The sequence below is a fragment of the Aythya fuligula genome, chromosome Z (assembly GCF_009819795.1).
Source record: "Aythya fuligula isolate bAytFul2 chromosome Z, bAytFul2.pri, whole genome shotgun sequence".
Classification (NCBI taxonomy): Eukaryota; Metazoa; Chordata; class Aves; order Anseriformes; family Anatidae; genus Aythya; species Aythya fuligula.
Window position 1 is genome coordinate 65,301,084 of NC_045593.1, and position 20,596 is coordinate 65,321,679.

A 20,596-nucleotide genomic window follows, 5' to 3' on the forward strand; every position below is an offset into this window, starting at 1 on the left:
TTGCTGAACTCTTTTGGGTGCCGCTCCTCAGCCAGGGGGCTGCCCACAGGGGCGCCCAGCGCTGCCCCTAACCCCAAAGCCACCACCAAGAGCCGCCACCGCCGCCTCGTCCCTCCCCTGCACCCCCCCCCAGAAGCTAAGCAGGGCCCGCGCCGGCCGCGCGGCGGATGGGTGACCCTCGCCCCCCCGCCACATGGCGCTAGGAGGAGCCGCCCGGCGGCGGGCGCAGGCGCCGCGGCGCTCCCCTCAGCAGCGCCATGGCCGGCGGGGGGCCGGCGGCGCTGCTCGGCGCCATCGCCTGCCTCTGCTTCCTGGCCCCGGCGGCTGCGGGATTCAAGAGGAGGGGGCCCAGCGTGACAGCCAAGGTGAGCGAGCAGCCGGGCGGCCACCGGCGAGCCCGATCCCACCCGATCCCACCCGATCCCATAGGGCGGCGCCCCCCTCCCTTCTCCTCCCCTCCCTCCTTCCCCCTTCCCCGGCGGGTGGGGGCCGGGGGGGGTCGCACTGGCGGGGCTGCTTCCCCCGGCTGCCCTGCAGAAATTATCTGCGATTAATGGCACGGTTTGGTTGGTCTCACGTCGAGCAGTGCTCTGCTCCTCCTCCACCCGCTGGGATGTCGCCCTCGGGACCTGGAGGATGCCGTGCCCGGCGCCCGCAGAGCCTCACGGAGCCCCTCGCACCGTGCCCGGTCTCTCTCTTTTTCCAGGGGTTTATTTGCTGTTCCCCCCGTGGAAATCATTGCAGATCTGCGGGCATCCCTGCTGCTCCCCGAGAGCCTCCTCGGGGTCGCTGGGGTCACCCTGCGGCAGTATGTGCAGTGCAGTGCCCAGGGTGCCGTGCCACCATCCTGCCCTTCCCTGGCCCTCCTCAGCCCTTAATAATTTATAACAAGCCCTTTTGGTGCCCCTCAGTGCAGCCCTACAGTCGTTTTTCCACGTGCAATATGCTGCGTTTATCAGGAGCTCGTTTCATTTATCATCGTGTTACCTGGTCAGCAGAAATCACGAGACCTTTCTTCAACAATCAACCTTTTTTTTTTTTTTTTTTTTTTTTTTCCTCCCCCTCTGATTTAATACTATTCGTCATTTTTTCCTTTTGATGTAAACCCTTTTCTCCCAGTCACGTACAGGTACGTTCACCATAGCCAGCCTCCCTGACTGGTGTCCTGCTGGACTCTTTCATTTCAGGCATGACACGCTTACTGCAAATTGCAAATAATATTAAACATTTACATAAATATTAATCAGACACCTCATGTTTGTTTTCTGAGAGTTTGCAGTGAAGATCCTGGCCACATGTTTTTGGAAATTTGGGAGTGCTGTGCTAGCTCACTAAGCGTGCCACTGATTTTTCAGAGACTTGCTGAGGAGAGCACAGCTTCTCGGTGCAGGCGTGACACGCCGGAGATGTGCACAGGCACATTTTGCAGTGTGTAACTGGGAAGCGCAGTGCTTTCCCAACACCAAACAGGTAGGACAGGTGTGTGGGGTGCAGGTGGGAAGCCAGGAGCTTGCTCTTTGTTCACAAATGTAAGCCCAAGCAACGCAACGTGGAAGTACGGGGCTTGCTGCTTGGCTGAGCAGCTCTGCCATCTGTGGGGCCTCCTGCCTGGGGTAGGTTTCAGAGGCATCTTTGGGGTCCGTGGAAGCGTTTGACATTGCTCCTACCTGAAGGCATTGTTCCGTGGCCTTGGTTGTGTTGCCAGATGCTCACGTATTTCAGGCAGCCTTGTACCTGGACAACATTTCCATGGAAATTGAGGTGTGTTGGGAACACCTACGCCGACGATAGATAGCCCATAGCTAGGGAGTCCTGAGGGCAGGACTCAGAGGGGTGTATTTATTAGGATGTCAAGAAATCAGTGAAAGTTTGTTGTTAATAGCTGGGGAGCCACACATCTAAGAATTATGTTATTGAGTGCCAAGTGCCAAGGAAATGAATGAGGTGAACCAAAAGGAATTTTATTTTATTTTTGTATGTAGCTTTTATAATGTTAGCCAAAAGTTAAACAGTCAAAACCACATGGAAGATCAAGAAACGGTAGAAATGTTTAGTAGGGGAACATGAAAGGGACATTCACATTGGAGAGCCTGTGGTCATTTATTATCATTATTGGACTAATTTCTTAGAGTTGCAGACAAGTAATATTTGGTTGAGTGCCACGAGGAACAGCAAATACCACATCATAGGAATACACATTGCCGTTTCCTAGAAGTTGTAATAGTTTTTATGTAACTTTTTCAGAACTTCAAAATGCCTCATTTCCTGACAGCTGTTCCTGTTTTCAGTAATTGTTGAAACATTTTTGCACGTTCAGCGATGCCTTCAGATATTCTGAACTATATTAAAATGCCTTTTAAGCCTTTTGTCTGTTCCAAGTACGCTTTTTTAGCGACACGTACATAGAAGACTGTGGGCAGTCAGCTACCTAGAGCAGCCTGGTTATTTCTCTGGGCAGCTTTGAATTCTTATGTGGGAAAGGGACATGTTGCTGCAGCAGGAGGGTTTTCTTCCCACTGTTTGTCAATTTAATGAATTGTAGGCTCTCCCCTCTACTTAATCACATACATACAAATGCCTAAAACAGTAAAGATTGCGAGTGGATGGCAAGCTGTCATCTGTGGGATGCATCAGCACTGTAGTTCTTTGTCATTGCCCATGACACTGGAATGGCAGCATTTTTCTTCCTTACTTCCTTTCTTATTTCACATTTTCCATATGGCTTTAAACACATGCATGTCTGGGAAAAAGCTTCCTGAACCTTGCCTTCAGACCCGTGATATAACAGTGCCATTCAGCCCTTAAGAACAATTAGAAACGAAACGTGTAGCCACCCGTTCTCGGACAGTTTGCCTAATCTGGTTTTGATGGCTGGAAGGAAAACAGCACCCTCAGGGACTGAAGGATGCTATTAATATAGATCCGCCAGAGGCTGTTTCTTACTGTTGTGCACTTCGAAAAGCTTGGTCTTTTTGCTGCACTCATGTTGGTATCTCTTGTGTTCTCTTCACAAAAACATCTAGGTGTTCTTTGACGTGAAGATTGGAGACAGAGATGTTGGCAGAATTACAATTGGATTGTTTGGAAAGGTTGTCCCCAAAACTGTGGAGAACTTCATCGCACTGGCAACTGGAGAAGTAGGTTTGCAGTTTTCTTTCACCATGTGCTAAAGTTTGGATATGGGAAATAAACACTCGTTAAATGCCAGTTCAGCCGTGAACTGTCCATTTTAACTCAGCGGGTCAGTGCAGGAGAGCCATCCCTCAGGCTGTGCTCTGCTGTGTAAGGCACAGAAGTCCCCGCAGGATGGTTCACAGGATGTAATTATGGGAAGTTGGGTATCAGCATCTCAGTCTGTCCCTACCGTGCAGATCTAGCATGGGGAGGCACTGTGGTTGGGTGAAGCTACCTGCTGTGTGGCTCTGCACCCCAACTGCATTCACCTGCATCTCACTTTAGTTTGTTTCTTGCCAGTATTTCTCTCAGGCGGTGGTGTATTCTCTGACATGTGGTGATCCACCATGGGCTTACGTCCATATGATCACATACAACTACATGTTTTATTAATTTAAAGATGTATTTTATTTTCTTAGAGAGGATATGGATACAAAGGAAGTAAATTTCATCGCGTGATCAAAGACTTCATGATTCAAGGAGGGGACTTCATAGCTGGAGATGGATCAGGAGGTAACATACTCAGTATCTGTCAGTTTCCCTCTCCTTTCCTCAAATGCCTACAGAAAAGATGGGCAAAACAACATTTTCTCTCTTTCTTTCAACTCCCATAAATGAAGAAAACATTTGTTTTGGAAGCATCTAGTACTTTTCCAAGCATCTTGGAGCATAAACTGAGACTGTTTGGATTACCAGAGTACACATAGAGCTTCCTTTGTCCTAAACTGTTGCGGATAGCTCTTTTCTGTCTGACTTGTTCAAGCAGCATGGCTTTGCGTGGTGGGTTGGAGCCCGCTGAGCAGCTGAGCAGCTCTCATGGCATCCTGTCTCCAAAAGATGGACATCTCTACCTTCCCCTGCGCTGGCTTTGCAGCAGTGCTTCTTCCCCGAGGCAGTCACTGCATGTATACACAAACCAGTTTAAGTCAACCTACAGAAAACTAATCCGCGATGAACGAGTGGAAGTGCAGAGAGTGAAGGCAGGTAGGCGAGGCATAGTCCGTGCTCTCTGTCCTCAGCTCAGCCATTTCGGTGGAACTTTCTGAAATGTGCTGTGGGAGGGAATTTCAAACCAGGGATAGAGAAATTAGAAAAATGAGGGTGTTGCCCTCTCTTTTTTTTCCTTTTGTGAATTTAAAACTTCTGCCTCCCGAGCCTCTGGAAGGGCAGTTCAGCCAGCCCACTGAGGGCAGCCCTAGTGCAGCATCTCTTGCATAGCATGCATTCTGGCTTCTGATTTCTTCTCTTCCTTTACACACATATTCTTCAGGCGCTCCGATTTGAACTGTCTGCATACAGTGTTAGTGATTTCCCCGCTGGGACAGAATGGAAAACACACATTCCTTTTCCTTGCAGCGAACAATGGGGAAGGCTAAAATACCAAAGACACAGTTTTAGCATTAAAGGTAGGCAATGTTTGTTTGCCTGCTAATACTGTTTATTGGGATAGCATCTGGCAGTGCGTTGGGAGCAGTTCCCCTACTGTGCAAGGCACTGTACAAATAAAGAATGCGACAGCGTTCTCTTTTCAAAGCAGTGGTGGCTTAAACATGACTAACGCTTTTTCTTGTAAACTATTTTAAAACACCAAAATCCTCATGTAATGTTTGCACCAGTACACACTGAGTCTTTTGGGCTAGCTTCCCTCTGGTCTCCATACATTCCCAAATGTCTAAAGTAATTTTGTATACTAGGAGGAAAATATTATAAAAGGAAATACTAAAATTGTCACAAAATATGGCTACTTTATTTTTAGGGGATATAATTATGTAATTTAAATTTGTGGAAGACGTTGAAGTATACTGTTGTTCAGTGCTGTATGTTAGCAGAACCTTTGAAGATACTGAGTTTGCTTGTTAAATTCAGAGGCTAAAGCATGGTCAGCTTAAAATATTCTCTCCTTATATCTGGTGTTTTATCTTACCTTACTTTTTACACATAAAATGTTATCAGTTTGCAGAGTCACTGATGATGCAACAGTGATGTTGCTGAGCTTACTCTAATTCATTAATCTTTATATTTAGTATCTTAGATCTTTTAATCTTTAGATCTTGAATTTGTACTTTGCTTTTCCCATTTTTGAAGATGTTTTTTATTATTATTTGATATATTTATATATTTTTTTTATCGTAGGAAGAAGCATCTACGGAGAAAAATTTCCTGATGAGAACTTCAAGCTCAAACACTATGGAATTGGTTGGGTTAGCATGGCTAATTCTGGCCCAGATACCAACGGATCCCAGTTTTTCATCAGTGTGACAAAGCCTTCCTGGTTAGATGGAAAGCATGTAGTATTTGGCAAAGTCCTTGACGGAATGGTAAGTTAAAAGTAATGGTAAGATTAATTGAGGAAAATTTGCACCGTATCTGTGTTAGCGTAATTTGCCCTCAATTGTTCAAGACAACTTGGTGTTAATCTAATGTGCATGTGGTAGAAAAACAACATGAAGAGCTTGAAGCTGGAAGATTTAGAATTGAAAGAAATAGCTGACGATGATTACAGAAATGGAAACTTAAATCATCCTTTGGCTTTCACACCTCCTGTTTCAGACCACTTACCACTGAAATCAGCACCGATACCTTTGCAGATTACAAATAGACAAAGCTCAGGTTCCCCTTGTAGTACTGCTGTTAACCATGAAATAATTGTATTTCTACAAGTGAAAATCTAACTTTGTAGCACATGCTAATCATAGATAAGACTTTCGTTGGCCGGGTTTTTAGAAGCATGTGAATGTAAAGTATACAAACATATAATTTAAAAAGGAAGAAATCTATGGTTAATCTCCTCAAAATGTGCACAGCAGCAAAACTGATCAAATATATGATTGCAAATGGAATATTTAAGTTCAAAAATGTTTTTCCCAACAGATCATACTTCTCCTTTTAAATTATTCCATTTAATCTATGTTTTGAAATAAATGGGGAAACATGATGTGCTGCACTGATCAGTTCCATGGGAAGTTTGAAAATCTCATCAGAACACTTTCCTCCCTGTCCCCTCCAGCATATTGAATGCAGTTCTTGTGAGCTACAGTAGTAGCTGAAAAATTTTGAGAGATTTAGACTAAGTTTTAGTTTCGTTAGATTAATGGGCAGATATCCAAAGACAGATAGTCAATATTTCTAACTGAATTTTGTCCTTTAAAAATACTACTTTAATTAGTTGCCTACCATGAGGCCTCTGCCTGTCTGACTGGCAGGCATGGTACTGCACTTAAAATCTGTGTGTCAATTATACTGAAGGTGAAAGTAGTCATCAGATTTCTGTAAGCCCAGTTGTGATGTAGGATTAGAAAAACATTTACTGCTCATCCCTTATGGTCTCTGGATTCAGTTTCTGCTCAAAGACCTCAGATAAGACTCTGTATGCGTTAGGCTGATCAGCTAATAGGGTATTTTTAGTTGTTCCTTGGTAATATTTTGTTGGCTTAAATTGTTTTTATAGAAGGGCAAACAGCCAGCCATGTGCTTCTGCCAACTTTGTGTGGGTTCCAGAGTGGCACCACTGGTACCGTGTAAAAAGGTGTCTGTGGGAACTGAACAGGGGAAAGGTCTCAGTTCAGATGTTGCTTAATAACCTGTAATGCTAGGAGCACCTGGGTGCTTACCTGGTGCCAGGCTCAAGTTATTGGCATTTCTGTGACTAAACAGAACTTCTTATTTTTATGTTTTACGCAGTCTGTGGTGCACTCGATAGAACTTCAGCAGACAGATGAACATGACCGCCCCCTTCAAGACTGTGTGATTGTGAACAGTGGCAAAATAGCTGTGAAAGAGCCATTTGTAGTTGAAGTAGATGGCTGGTGAGACCAGCAGTTGAAATGGAAAGTAAAATCTAATTCTTTGGGGCCCAGATTTTTGACTGACCTCGATTATCCATCGTGTTTTCTCCTTAAAACACGAGGCTATGTGTAGACAATGCTTATCATTTGCCACGTACATAGTAGGTAGGGCTGTTTCTGTAATAATTTGATGGACCTGTTACACCTTGAAAATCAAGACATACCCAGCTAAATCCTAAATCTTGCAGAAAAGGTCTCTCATGAAAAATTTTAGAAGTACCTCTGTTTTTTTTCAACATTTGAAACAGTCGTGTTGTTTTCTCTGGAAATCTTTGCAATTTTTGTTTTCAACTTTTCAACTGAGCATGTTACTTTCTGTAAAAGTATCAGCTTCTTTTAAATACGTTTCTTGGGGGGGCAATAAAACAAATGTTTTGAATAAATAAACTTGAATTTCAAATAAATACTGGAGGGTTTTGTTGTGTGGTTTTTTTTTTTATGTTGTTTGTTTTCCACCATTTTTTTTTTTCACTTCAGTTGATTCTACAAACTGTGAAGGGGTGCTGCTTCTCAGATGAGGTTGTAAGATTTGAGCTGGGTGGTAAATTTCTCTAATCTTAACTTGTCAGATAGTGTTCCTACTGTCTTTCAAAAAAGCATTGTATTCAGATACAATCCTATACTCAAGGAAGAGCAGTTCTTTCTATTGTTAAATAAGATCATCAGTTAAACACTGATAAAAACAGAAGAGTCCTTGGTTCTACAGCATGGTGGATTTTGTATCATGGCTAATCATGTTATCTATGGTAAGGCTCAGACACTTTCTTTCAGTTTTGCTGTATGTTAGAGATGAAACTTCAGATTCATTATTTTTGTAACGGTTCTTAAATACTCTTACAAGCTGACAGCTTAACTGGTAGCTTTTAAACAAGGTTAGCATAAGGTTCCACTTTGGGACAGTTGTGTTGGGCTCTTTAATGAGTTAGTGTTTTCTATCAGAGATATGGACTTCTTTTCTCATGAGGTTTGCAGTATTTTAGAACTTACTTGAGACGTAAGAGCTGGCTCCAAGATCTGGTGAAGGATTCATCCACCTGCACCCAAGGCAGCACACCACTAGAAGTGCCTGGTCTCCTGGAAGATGTCCTGCAGCCCACGCGAGGTGTTCTGACTTTGCATGGTGTAGGGTAGGAGTGAACACTATGCTTGTAGAGCTGCCTACTGGCACCCTCTGTGCTTGCAAGTAATCAGGAAAACTGTGCAGGGACTTACCAAAGGTCCTCCTAATGTCAATTGCAGTTGCAAGGATAATTCTGCTGGTTCATCATCCACAGTTCTGAGGCCTTTCCTGAACGTAAATACTGATGCTCTCTTTGGAGATCTGTGAAGCATTGCTTTCTCTAAAACATCACTAGAGGAAAGCTTGATCAGGACCTCCCCAGATTTGCCTAGTATTAGGCAATCAGACTTCCCTCTTAACGCTGTTCAGTTTGTGCTGTGGATTTGTTTTTTTTCTACTAAAATGTTCCAAGTAAGACTCAAGAAAGCATCACTAGGAAGCAGTGTTTGGAAGTAAGAGCAAAAACATTTTGTACCCCCTTAGCCAAGCAGCTTTCTGCTGCTGCCTTTCGTGGAGGTTGATCCCTCAGACAGGAAAGAGAGCTCTACCACCTGAACAAGTTCTGCAGTCACAGGCTTACCTCTTAAGCAAGTCCTGACTTTTCACCATTTGCAAGCAGCTTTAAAACATGCAGTAGGCAGCAGCAGGCAACCCACGTCTCCAGGATCTGACTTCTGTTAGTGCCTAGCTTAGCCGCTACTGCTTTTGTGCAACACTATTTCTCTGATTAGGCCAAGGATGTAGCGGCTGTTCAGTCACACTGTTTTATAAGTGCAGCATATTCGGATAGTGTGGTGCTGGGAATATTAGATGAACAGGCAGCCAAGTATTTTATCATGCTTTGTGTGGCGATGTCAGAACCATCTCTCATAAGTTCAGAAATGTGCTGTTTGAACACAAATGCACAGAAAATACACTGAAGCAGTACATTCAAGTTCCAAGTAATTTATTTTGTAAACTCCAGTATCACACATACAGTTTCCAGTTAAATCTGAACAAATACATATATACACAAGTATGTGTATATACATGTATATGTTTTATCATGTTACTAATTAATCATCGTCTTGCATTTGCTTACCACAGAGCTGCGCGCTCTGTGACTCATAAAATGTTAAGATATGGAATACAGTCTGCAAGTCAACTCAGAGTAAACATACATACACATACAGATTATTTGTCACAACAAAATTAGATGCATACATGTAAATGCCATGTAAAATCGCCTGGTTGATCAAAAATCATTTTGACTAAAATCTAGACAATTTTCTGAAAGAAAGCTATGCATTACAGAATTGGAAGCATGTTTTCTAAGAGGAACTCTCCATACACCTGCGTTGTCTCTTTTCCAATCTAATATTAAGGAGCAGACTCAAAATAAATTAAGAAAAATTAACAAAATGCTTTAAGATATTTTCAATTTTTTCTTGCCTTGTTTTTCCCCTCCAATTTCTCACGCTCTCTCTTCAGTGCCAGCACTTTCAATCTATCCACTGCCAGCAATGGGTACATGTGCTGGGAAAAATCCAGGTACAAAAAAGTTTAGTATAACTTATGATAGAAATGATTAAAAAGTAATTATTTTAATTATTTTCAAAGGGTAGTGTAATTCAGTGTATGACTTTCAGCTTTTAGTGTTAAATAGTTAGAGCATGTCTATATATAAAGTATAAATAACTTCTATACTGTTGTTTCCATATCTTTTTTCCTTAAAAGCAGCAACTGTAGTGACTGATTTTATTTTAAAAGATATTATGCTTGAACTGAAGCTGAGGTTGTGCCTCTTGATTTTGAATGTAATTATCACATTACAGAACCTTATTCTTACTAGTATCATTAAGCATGACTCGGAGACTTGATTCAGCTTCTTCTAGCCACGTATCCCTTCTACCTTGGCAGTAAATGAGGATAAAATATTCCATGTAGGATGCCTTCTATAACTACATTAGGAAAGTCATCTGAAAGAAAAGAAAAGAAAATACCATGCTTTATTATCTATGTCAGTGCAATAGGCATTGCTGTGAAACTTCACTAGGTAAAGCCTAGTATAAGCTGGGTTACTACATCACTCAACTGTTTATCCGTGTTGGGGATGTGCTATTAGTAATGCTGTTTCAGCACTAAAGCCACTTTAGTGTAGCACTGGGTATTGCATGAATGCGCTGCCAGATTTGTAGCTTATTGATTTAAAGGGATGTTCTAATACTTAATGCTGCTAGGCTCCAGCTCTTTATCTGAATCTTTTCTCACAAGGAAGATGGATTACACTGGCAATTCAATTTCTAACAAAATCTCAATATACTTGAAGGAATTCCAAGATTGCTACTGGGAATACTTCAAAGCTGTTTTTCCATTGTGGTTTACAGCAATGTTTAGACTGAGAAGACTTGGGGATGCCTATACCATCAGAGATGATTATTTGAGGCAGAAAGATTTCAGGCTGACTAATCAGCATGAAATGTCACATGTTAGAAAAAGTCATCCTATATTATATGAAGGAGAAAAAAAAAAAACAAAAAAAACCTCACCACAGCTGCAGAGGAAACAGGCACTTAAATTTTCGTGTTAAATTTAATGTGAAGGAATTACCTGATGAAAGACAATATATCCGCACAGAGGAATGGCAGCATGTACATTACTGAAGTGAAAACATTTTTCAGCCAGCTCCTGCCTTCTTAATGAAGGGTTGACTTAAATCACCGGGCATTGGAAGTAAGAATTTCTGATCACATTTTATGATCCCAAAATTGAAAGAATGGTTCTAATATAGAACTTTCCACCCTAATTAATTTTTTTTACTTCAGCTATGAGCCTGAAGGATATTCAAAAATGGGCAGATGCAGCTTTCATAAAAATCGTCAGACACTCGATAAATTAAATTACTAATGTGGGTGGGAATTAGGTTTTGCCCCCTAGTCCTGCTGCTAATATCATTTTAGAGCTAAAAGCAGTGAGCAAAAAGTAGATTTGGACTGAGTTAAAAAAAATCCTTATTAGCTTAAAGGAGTTAACTCATCAGGTATTAACAAGGTAATTCAAATGTACTACAGGCTTTACAAACAGGTATTTTAGGATGTTGACATGAACTGCAACCTCCATCTTAAACAATACAGGCATAATTTTTCCTAACTTCTCATAGTAAGTCGTCATTATACATTTCCTGTTAGTGTTTTCAATCCAATAATGATCTCTCGGGTTGTGCAAGCTCAGCTATCCCAGATCACCCTGATAGGGTAACTCTACACTGTTACCATTAATGTTATTAAAAAATAAACCAGTAAGAGCAGTTGGACATTTTCCTTCTAAATTAAATGCTGAAGTTGCAGTAACCTGCATTTCCTCGTTCTGTTACGGCATGTACTACGGGATGTACAGCAAAATAAGTATTTAATAAAAAGAGATACAACTTTACAGCATTGAATCTACTGTGAGGCCTTGTTGCTTTAAAAATCAAGCATATTAATTCTGTTAAACACAACAGGACACTGAAACACAGTCTTGCAGTTCTATGATATGTAGGTAACTTCAGGAACTGTCAGAACAATTTTCAAGCAAGTGACACTAAATCTGAGATTCCATTTTTCAGCATTTTAGATTTTTCCCTCCGTTGTCCTTCAGAATAGGTGCTTATGTTATGCTTATGTAGGTGCTGTGTTAGGTACGTCATGAAAAAGTCAGTCTGAAAACCAGTGATGTTTGTAATTGTAAATCTAATTTTTGGAAAGTTGTCTAGGAACATAACAATGCCTAAAATCCAGTCATTAAGATAATAGCAACATTGTCCTTTATAAAGACAAATAACAGTACAATGGGGAAAAACAGATTATTATGTTCCAGAAACAGCTATTTATTTCATTTAAAACCCACAAATACACAATTTCCTATTTTATCAAAAGATGTTAGCACAGGCATTTCTGTACCCAGGAAAGACTAACTCCACTTCTGATCTAAACAACTGTCATAGCTGACCTTCTTCAAAGAGTGAATGCAATGAATAGTTATTTGCTAATGGACACTTACTTTTCGTCATAGAAGAACCTTGGCTGCTTTTTACAAAGGAATCTATCAAAGTGGGAACTGAGCAGAGACAAAATTTTAGAAAGCTCATTCTGTATTTTCTCTGTGGTACAAAGAAAGTCGATTTAAAGGCAACAGTAGTTGTGTAAAAACTGTTTTCTTTCTGACTAGGCTGAGTCAACTCAGAGGAGCCTCTAGACCTAGTGGTTGTTTTTTTCCTCCCCTCTTTTAAAACTAGAGCTCATATTCTACTTTGTGTTTTAATTCATTAAATATTAAGGTAAAGAATAATTTGCAAGTGAATTTGATATTTTAGGGTCTTCAGATATGGCAAACCTGCCATATAAAATTCTAAATATTGTATGTTAAAGACAAAAAAAGGCTGCGTTGGCAAAAGCCTTAAAAGTCCTTTGTCTCAGCTGTCATTAACAAGGTCTAGTTAATATTTAAACACATCATGCAACAGAAGAGACATTTATCTTCATCCAAAATAGAGCAATACTTAAAAAATGTAGTTACAAAATTCACTGTAAAGCTACTGACGATTTCAAGAAAAGCAAGTTCAGCCTTACTCATAGTACACTTTAGGAAAGGAAGATAAATACCCTCACAGAACTACAAAATCTTGAGCACAAGTCTTAGAGCAAACCCTTACATGTGGGCTGGAAACACTAAGCGCTATCTTAATGTTTCAAGATAACTGTACGTAAAGCCCATTTTCTCCCTTGGGAATAACGTGGAATTAAATGACATTCATAATTTACACACTGTTCTAGACGAGTCCAAGTCTGCAATTAAGCAGAGTGTTAAACAGTAAGATTACGATAAGCACTGCAGCTCTCTCTAAATATTAGCCTAAGTAGCATCTGAAACAATTTTAGACAGAGGTAACTCTGTGGGTGCCTCTGCATTAGTGCTGTCATTTTGGGTCAGGAATGACTCTGCCAAGTGACTCTTCTAACCATTTCCACTTGATGTTGGTTCTTCAGTTTTATGCTCCGTACTCCAGCCTCAAATTGCCATTCAGTACCTGTAATCAGGCAGCACGAACCCAAGAGGAAACAAAACCACCCTACAATGTGTCTGCTGTGCACCTCAGTGACACAGGATTTCTGCACCCGCTCTTTCACTCTGGAGCTGTGGCTTTATATGAAGACTCCAGGGGTCAGTCCTGTTGGGCCACGCTACTTGCTTAAGTGGACACAGGCTGCAAAACAGACTGCTAACTATGTAACGACGCGTATAACTGGTAACTGCCCAAAATACATGAGCCTCGACCCAGTGGTTTTGAAGGATAGCTTGAAAAATCAACAGAATGACAGCATGGCTGAGGCTGAGGGGGACCTCTGGGGGTGCTGGGTCCAAGCCAAGCATTGTGCACAGCACCACGTCCAGGGGGCTTTTGGAGGTCCCCAAGGACGGTGACCCCACAGCCTCTGGGCAGCCTGTGCCAGTGCTTGGTCACTTGCAGCCTCCTGTGTGCAGGAGCATGAGAGGCACTGGGCACCACTGACTGGAGTCTGGCTCTGTCTTCTTTATACCTTGCTGTCAGGTATTTATATGCGTATCTTGAGAAAATCTCAAGAAAATAAAGAGAAAATCTCAGGAGAAAATCTCACACTTGACTGGCTAAGAAACTATAAGCAAACACTTGTTTTCTTCTATACTTACTCTTTAAAATTTCATGATTTTCAGGGTAGCTCAAGAACCTGACTTTTGATTTCAATAGATGGTATTTTATACAATCAAAGAGAATACCATGTTTAAAATAATCTTAATTTAGAGCTCAGGGAGAAAGTTCTTCCTTGAAAGTATATTCATACCCATAATGAAAAAGGATGAAAAGTCAAAACATGTATTTTAATACAAAATTTAGTAGAAATAACACTTCTAACAAGTAAAATGACAAATCCAGGTGTAACAGAGTACTAAAAATATCGTTTTTTTCCCTGCACATATATAATTCTAGAAAGAAGACAGAGGATAAGCTATCTAAATTAATAATGCAAAGAACTTTAAAAAAATGAAAGGGAAAAAGGTTTATAACAAGTTATTTCAAACACTCTTTTGAACCATGTATTAAGAGATGAAGGCTAACATAAATGTCCTGTGAACACATCAATTATGCTTAAAAGTATACATTCTTTTTTCTTTTTTTCTTCCCCTAAAGAGCTCTAGAGGTTATAAATGATAAGAAATAGTAATAATCCAAATGGAAACACAAACATGCTCACAGTAGATCGACTGGTGTTTAGGGAAAAAGCACTTATAAAGGACCGGGCCTCTAAGTTCAAATCCTTCAGGCAAAACAGCCCAAAGGGTCAACAAAAAAAAGGAAAAAAAAAAAAAAAAGAAAAAAAAAGATAAAAAAAAAGAAAAACAATGTTCTTAGTCTCCTGATTTGAATTCTCAGTAGATTTGTCTCAGAGAACAACTAGGAGAGAAAAATCCACACTTTTATAAATCACCCACCCCACTCAGTGCTCTAATGGTTTTCTACACAAGAACTATTGTTTTATTGGCAGGTTATTAGATTTTGGACCCGTGTCGTTTGACTATGCCTGTATTAATAATAATGTGGTTTATGCGGCGCGGGGTCAGATCAGTAAAGCACTGTTAGCAGATGACAGGTTTGATTACCGTTGGCTTTAGGCAAGACATATGGATCCCTCAGGAACAGCAGCACAGGCTGGTGGGACAGTTTGCTGGAAAGGTCAAGAACAGGGATGTCAGTATCAAGGGACAGTAAACAGAATATTCTACAAACTAGCTTTGATAAAGTGAGGTGATCAAGCTGCTCAGGACTCGTGCCGGAGCGTTTCTGCACACCACTGCTGTCCAGGGGGGCAGACACCATCTCCCAGGAGCAAGGCTCGCCGCTCCGCCGCCACAAAGTGAAACCATTAATTTGAAATTGGGGGTGAACAGGTCACACCCAGGAGGGGTGGCGTGTAGCCAGCCTGAGTCTTCCCGATCCTGCTCTGCTTGCTGTAACGCAGACAAGAACAACTCAGCCAGGTACCGCTGCCTGTAGGCTCTCCTGGCCACTAAGCAGGCTTGAAATTTCACCGTGTTTTTCCAGCCTTCTTCGAGGCTGCTGTATGCCTTACCTGGGCAGAGTGACCAGTGTCCCAGGACTGTCTCCCACCCTGCCCACACAACCCACAACCTTCTCCAGCCAGTGCCAGCCCTCTCTGGTCTGCTCTGTGCATACACTTGCAAGGCAGAGCAACCAGATTCACTAAGCTCTATCAAATGCTTAGGGAAGAACCCAAGCCTCTAATTAACTTATGTTAAATCTTCTTGCTACAGAAAAATACACTTCAATGGGTAAAAACACTCCTAGAAATATTTCACAGCTAACTGGATTCTGTTAGGGTTCTGTAAGGAATTTCTATATATAAGCATAAGGCATACTCAATTCACAGCACAAAGAGATGGAGCTAACACAGCTGATGAAATTAGCTGTGACATTTAACAAATAAATATAATTTCAGTGCTAAACTACTTTTATTTTGACAACTGCAAGGAAAATTCAGGAAATGCCAATAATTGCAAGTAGTTTATTAATCTGACATCCTAGAAAGATTAGAAATCGAGCTCACCTTGATTCTTCAGATTCTGTTTCATCAAAAGAGCTGCAATTAAAGTTAGAGGAAACTTTAGTTAAAATAAAATTAAGCCACAATCAAAAAAAAAATCAACAACACAACAACATGCACACACGCACACAAACCCCACCAATCAACCAACCATAAAAATAAACCACAACCAAATCCTTCAAGAGCCATAAAAGGGAGCAGCATTTGTCTGGTCAGTAGCTGCAAGGGAGGCAGTATTATTTCACAACCACTACTGCCTGGAAATCACAGAATCCACTTTACTCCAACAGATTCACCAGCACACCTATCTATACAGTGATGGGTGCACTGTCCCGCTCTTGGTGTTGGCTGATGTCATTAACTACAAGTGAAAACTGCAAGTCTGCTGGCTTGTGTCTGCATCACTGAAGGCTGCTTATTTATTGTTTTCTGGACAACATTTTTGGAACTTACATGGTTTTATATATCTGCTGTGGGTAGCATGACTGTTAATACCACACTGACTGCATATGGAGCATATTTGCTATGACACAATCACCCTCAAAACCACTGTATGTGTTGCAGCTGAATAATCCCTGTGGATCTTCAATATTAGGTGCACCACTGGTGAACCATAATTGCAAATTTTACACTTTTGGAGTGACAATTCCATTATTCTCTGGGAAAATCATGGCTTGTGATGTACACCTAAATTAATTTTCATACGAATGCCCATTTAGGGAGGTAGATACTAATCTAAAGCTCTGCTTTAAGGTTTCACTTTGAGTTTTAACATTTTACTGAAAAGCAACAGCAGATTTACTACCATGCAGAAGAAGCTAGGGACCATGCCTTTCTCTCCAGCTCCATTTTGGATCTCCATTTGCCAACCGTGATTTGGGTTTGGCTCCACAACTCAACAGTGTAGTTGGCTGGACAACCTGTCTGCTTTCACGGAGACAACGAGGTTATCAGGGTTTAGACAATTGAATGCTGGAGACCACTCAGGGCCGTTGACACCTCTGAGTCTAAGAGGCCCTCAAATTTATCCATATGCTTTTCAACCCATCCCTCTCTACTGCAGATGCACAGGATGTCCTCTGAAGTGGAGCAGGGACTCAGCTTCCTATGGAGCAAGTTCAAACAATGCTGCTGGACCTTCCAACCACGTCAGGCAGCATAGTGAAAGAAATTATTCTTCCTACAGACAATAAAAGAACTTCCAGCTACGCTGTTCTCGGATTCCATAGCCATTACATTCACCATAATCATACTGAGAGTCTCTTTTTCTACACTGGTCAAAAACCCTTCCCAAGAGGAGGGCAATGGAGCTATTGGAGTAGACGTCATCAGAGAGATGAAAGACCCCATTTTCAAACACAGACAGGGTGAACATAAAAATGATCACAGAATAAATTTCTGCTTTGTCCAAATATTAATAATAACCATAAATCATACACATACAAATTCTTTCTATGCAGTGAGTGTTTATGAATATATTTTAATATTCTTTTCACTAGATACTTCAAGATCTATGAGAAAATCATATTTTTCTCATCCAAACTCTCCTTTGCTTTCCAAGAATATTACATTTAACTTCATTTCTGTCTTTGAACAGGCTGGATTTATTTTACCACCTTTTGGGGATATATAAACATACTTAACATGAACCTAATGCCCATTTATTTTACAGTGTTAGAGTTGGCAGCAAGACCATTTTAAGTCAACGGAATTGCATCAGCACTGAGTGGATATGGGCCTTCTGGCCTCCATGTATTTTTCAGTAAATGAGAGCTTACCCACAACTTTCTGCTTTTGGCAGGGTAGGTACATGTCGAACATTCAGGAAATCAAGAAATATTTTAGGAAGCTCTTCATTTTCTAAAATGACTGTCTGTAATAAATAAATAAATAAATAAAAGTACAATAGAAAACCAAGATTTATATATCTATTTAAATATTGCACACTTTTATTCAAATTACAAAAACATTTTCCATTTGCAACACTGTTCAATTCTTCTCCACTTTTTAGCACTTATTTTGGTGTGCTTCATTTAAATAGGAAACACAAAGTTTTTAATGAATCACATATAAATACATTCAGCTTCTGCTACTACAATTCTTTTTCACTTGCCACCACTGGTGCCAAGCTAGAAGTGTCTCAAACACAGATGTCCAATTCTGAAACTAAGTAACAGGCACATTCATTTTTGAATAAAACTCTATTTATTTAAAACATAAAATAAAGCAGCTACAGCTCAGTGCTTCCATGCTCACCTCCCTGAAGCACACTGCCTGGCAAAACAGTGGAAAAAGGAAGTGTCAACTTTGTTGAATTTTATTAATGCATGCCTTACTAATTAATGCATGCAAACAAGGTAAACTCTCCGCTTTTCTTGACAGATCAGCTTACAGCATATTCCTCATATTTGTGCTGTGGTTCCTAAAGACAAAGCTCTGACCAAAGACCTGCTGGTCTCTCACCAAAGACCTGCCACGTTCTTTTATGGCAACGACATAATGGCTGGATGGACTCCATCCCTTGTTTTTGCACAGATGAGATGATTTAAAATTTTTAGTAAATGAATTAAAAGTACAATTGAAAGTACATAGAAAATAAATGAAATGCTTACATGCATATTCATAATGAAGGAATGACTTTTAAAGAAAACAAAAGACCTCTGCCAGTTTCACAAATGCAGACAAAAAAATAACATAAAATGTTGATTTCCACAAGATAAACAAAACAGTTCATATATTCAACCAATGTCTCATCTGAAAGATTAATCCTTATTTATTTACTGTTCACACTGCCACACATCTATATAGATGTCAGAGTCCAGTACTTCACATACAAATGAAAGTCACAAGCTTTGCCTCATAAAGGCCTGACCCAGAGCGAACACGTGCACGGAAGAAACTTATTTTAAACTTATTTAAACTTATTAGGAAACTTAAACAGATTTATAAATAAACAGTTAAATAAAGTCACTTGTGCAAGTAAAGCTATCCACTTTCACATGCTGCATTAGAAGAAACAAAACTAGAGAAGAAATAACAATGGTGATGGAAGAAAAAAAAACTCAGCTTATACACAGGTATAACTTATTTCTGTGTATGTATTCTTCTATATTGCAGTATTAGTAGGAAGACACAATAGCATGCAGAGAAGAACAGGCACACACACACGTTTTTAAAAAAACAGGTTGGAAAAGACATCTAGAGGTCACCTACTCCAGACTCAGAGCAGTTTGGCCTAAGGTTTTATAGCAAATATTTGTGTAATGAAATCCAGTTCATGTAAAAACTACATACAGTGTACAAAGCCTTAGAGAAACACATTTAACAACAACGACATTTGGTAAATGGTTCTTTTTAGGTTACTTTTGCAAATCTGAATTCAGAGTCTATATTTCTTCCACAGTTGAAGCCATCACAAAGAAGTTAAAAAATAACAAGGAAAAATACAGCTTTTGAACTTTTCTGTCCTAGATTGTGATGGATATAACAACTTCTACAGAAGAAACAGAAGGATCTGAAATGTTGACAAGTGTTAAGCCTTTCAGTTCACCTCTATATGAAAATGCTGCATTAAAAAATGCCACTCCATTTGCATTCTGTAAAATCAGCACTACACTGCTGCAAAATTTATCTTGTTCTGCATTCAGGTTATGCACAGAAGGAGGAGTGGAGGTGGATGCATATTCAGAGACTGTGTGAATTGCATAACAATGTGTATGATGTGCTCCAATAAAACCATCTTACTAACTAGACGCAATGGAGAACTACAAGAAGTTGTGTAAAGATGCTTAAGGGCACCCAGTGCTTCCATGCAACCTTGTGCTTGCACTTCCTGTTCCCAGCTTTTTCCAAAAGAAGAGTTGCCTGCTGAGGCTGCTGAACAGAGCAGTGATTGTTAGGGATATGCTGTTGTATGAACATAAAAGCTCTCAACAGCTCTTACAAAACTATTTGATGCTATTCCCAATCACTCCAGATTAATCTCATTCTGTTTCTTCAATTTTTTTTTTCACAACATACATCAAGTCAACCCAAACCCTGATAAACTGCCCCAACCAAATGTAATTCACAAAAGAGATGTGAGGAAATAGCATGTTTTAGTGTCTTTTCCCAAAAAGTTTGTTAACGGTCAGTAACTCTACTTTTCAATAAGCTCTTCAATAAACTTCAAGAAGCAGAATTTGTAGAGAAACAAAGGCAATTTTGCACCGTACTGTATTTGGATGCCATCTCTGCTGACTGGGAATTTTATCATTTCCAGAATTTTATGAAGAAAAATATGACTGTATTGAAAAAAAAAATAAATAAGGGATTTCCAATTAATATAATGCCACAGACATTTTAAGGAATCACAAAATAATGTAATATTTACTTATTTAAATAATGACCAGCAAGTGAGCGAATTATCTTCTGGTTTGACTTTAATGCCAAAAATGGACAGCACACAATCCAGCTATTTAATATACATGGTAGAAACTGTGCTTTCAGAAAGTACTACGCCTTCACAAAAGACCTTGGGGAAAAAAAAAAAAAAAAAAAAACTAGACATGCTGAATTAGGTGCATCTCTTTATCTGTATTTTCTGTAACTGGTGGTGGCCCAAAGTGGATATTCAGAGAAAAATATAAGTGTATTCCTAACTTTGTATTTAAGTTGCTCAAAACTATTCCTAAATCCAAAATAAGTGTTTTTGTAATTGGCTTAATATACCCGGAATAACCCATAATACAACAGATTTTGGACTTCTGATTGAAAACTGTTTTGCAAACTTGATCTTTGGATAAGAGCTGAGCAGAAAAGTTTCCGGTAAGTAAAATCTCTAAACCACAATCTATATTTGTGATGTAAAATGCCCAAATGTTGCTTGCATTCAAGTGAATATATGACAGTGGCTTATA

At 40.1% G+C, this 20,596-nt stretch overlaps 2 protein-coding genes across 2 annotated transcripts in view; one reads left to right on the plus strand and one right to left on the minus strand.

Moving 5' to 3' along the window:
• The first annotated feature begins 251 nt into the window (after positions 1 to 251).
• PPIC (peptidylprolyl isomerase C) lies at positions 252 to 7,385 on the plus strand. The gene is made up of 5 exons (XM_032205746.1): positions 252 to 365; positions 3,024 to 3,137; positions 3,594 to 3,687; positions 5,308 to 5,492; positions 6,856 to 7,385. Exons 1-5 carry the CDS (start codon positions 258 to 260, stop codon positions 6,982 to 6,984), a joined length of 630 nt encoding a protein of 209 aa, XP_032061637.1. The 5' UTR covers positions 252 to 257; the 3' UTR covers positions 6,985 to 7,385.
• A 1,623-nt stretch (positions 7,386 to 9,008) lies between these two features.
• SNX24 (sorting nexin 24) overlaps positions 9,009 to 20,596 on the minus strand; it is a 93,723-nt gene continuing 82,135 nt past the window's right edge. Inside the window, exons 4-7 of the mRNA XM_032206543.1 lie at positions 17,477 to 17,571; positions 15,702 to 15,734; positions 14,737 to 14,801; positions 9,009 to 10,037 (exon numbers count right to left, since the gene is read on the minus strand). Of these exons, the coding sequence (XP_032062434.1) occupies positions 9,967 to 10,037; positions 14,737 to 14,801; positions 15,702 to 15,734; positions 17,477 to 17,571 (264 nt within the window). The 3' untranslated portion in view covers positions 9,009 to 9,966. The remainder of the gene's footprint in view (positions 10,038 to 14,736; positions 14,802 to 15,701; positions 15,735 to 17,476; positions 17,572 to 20,596) is intronic.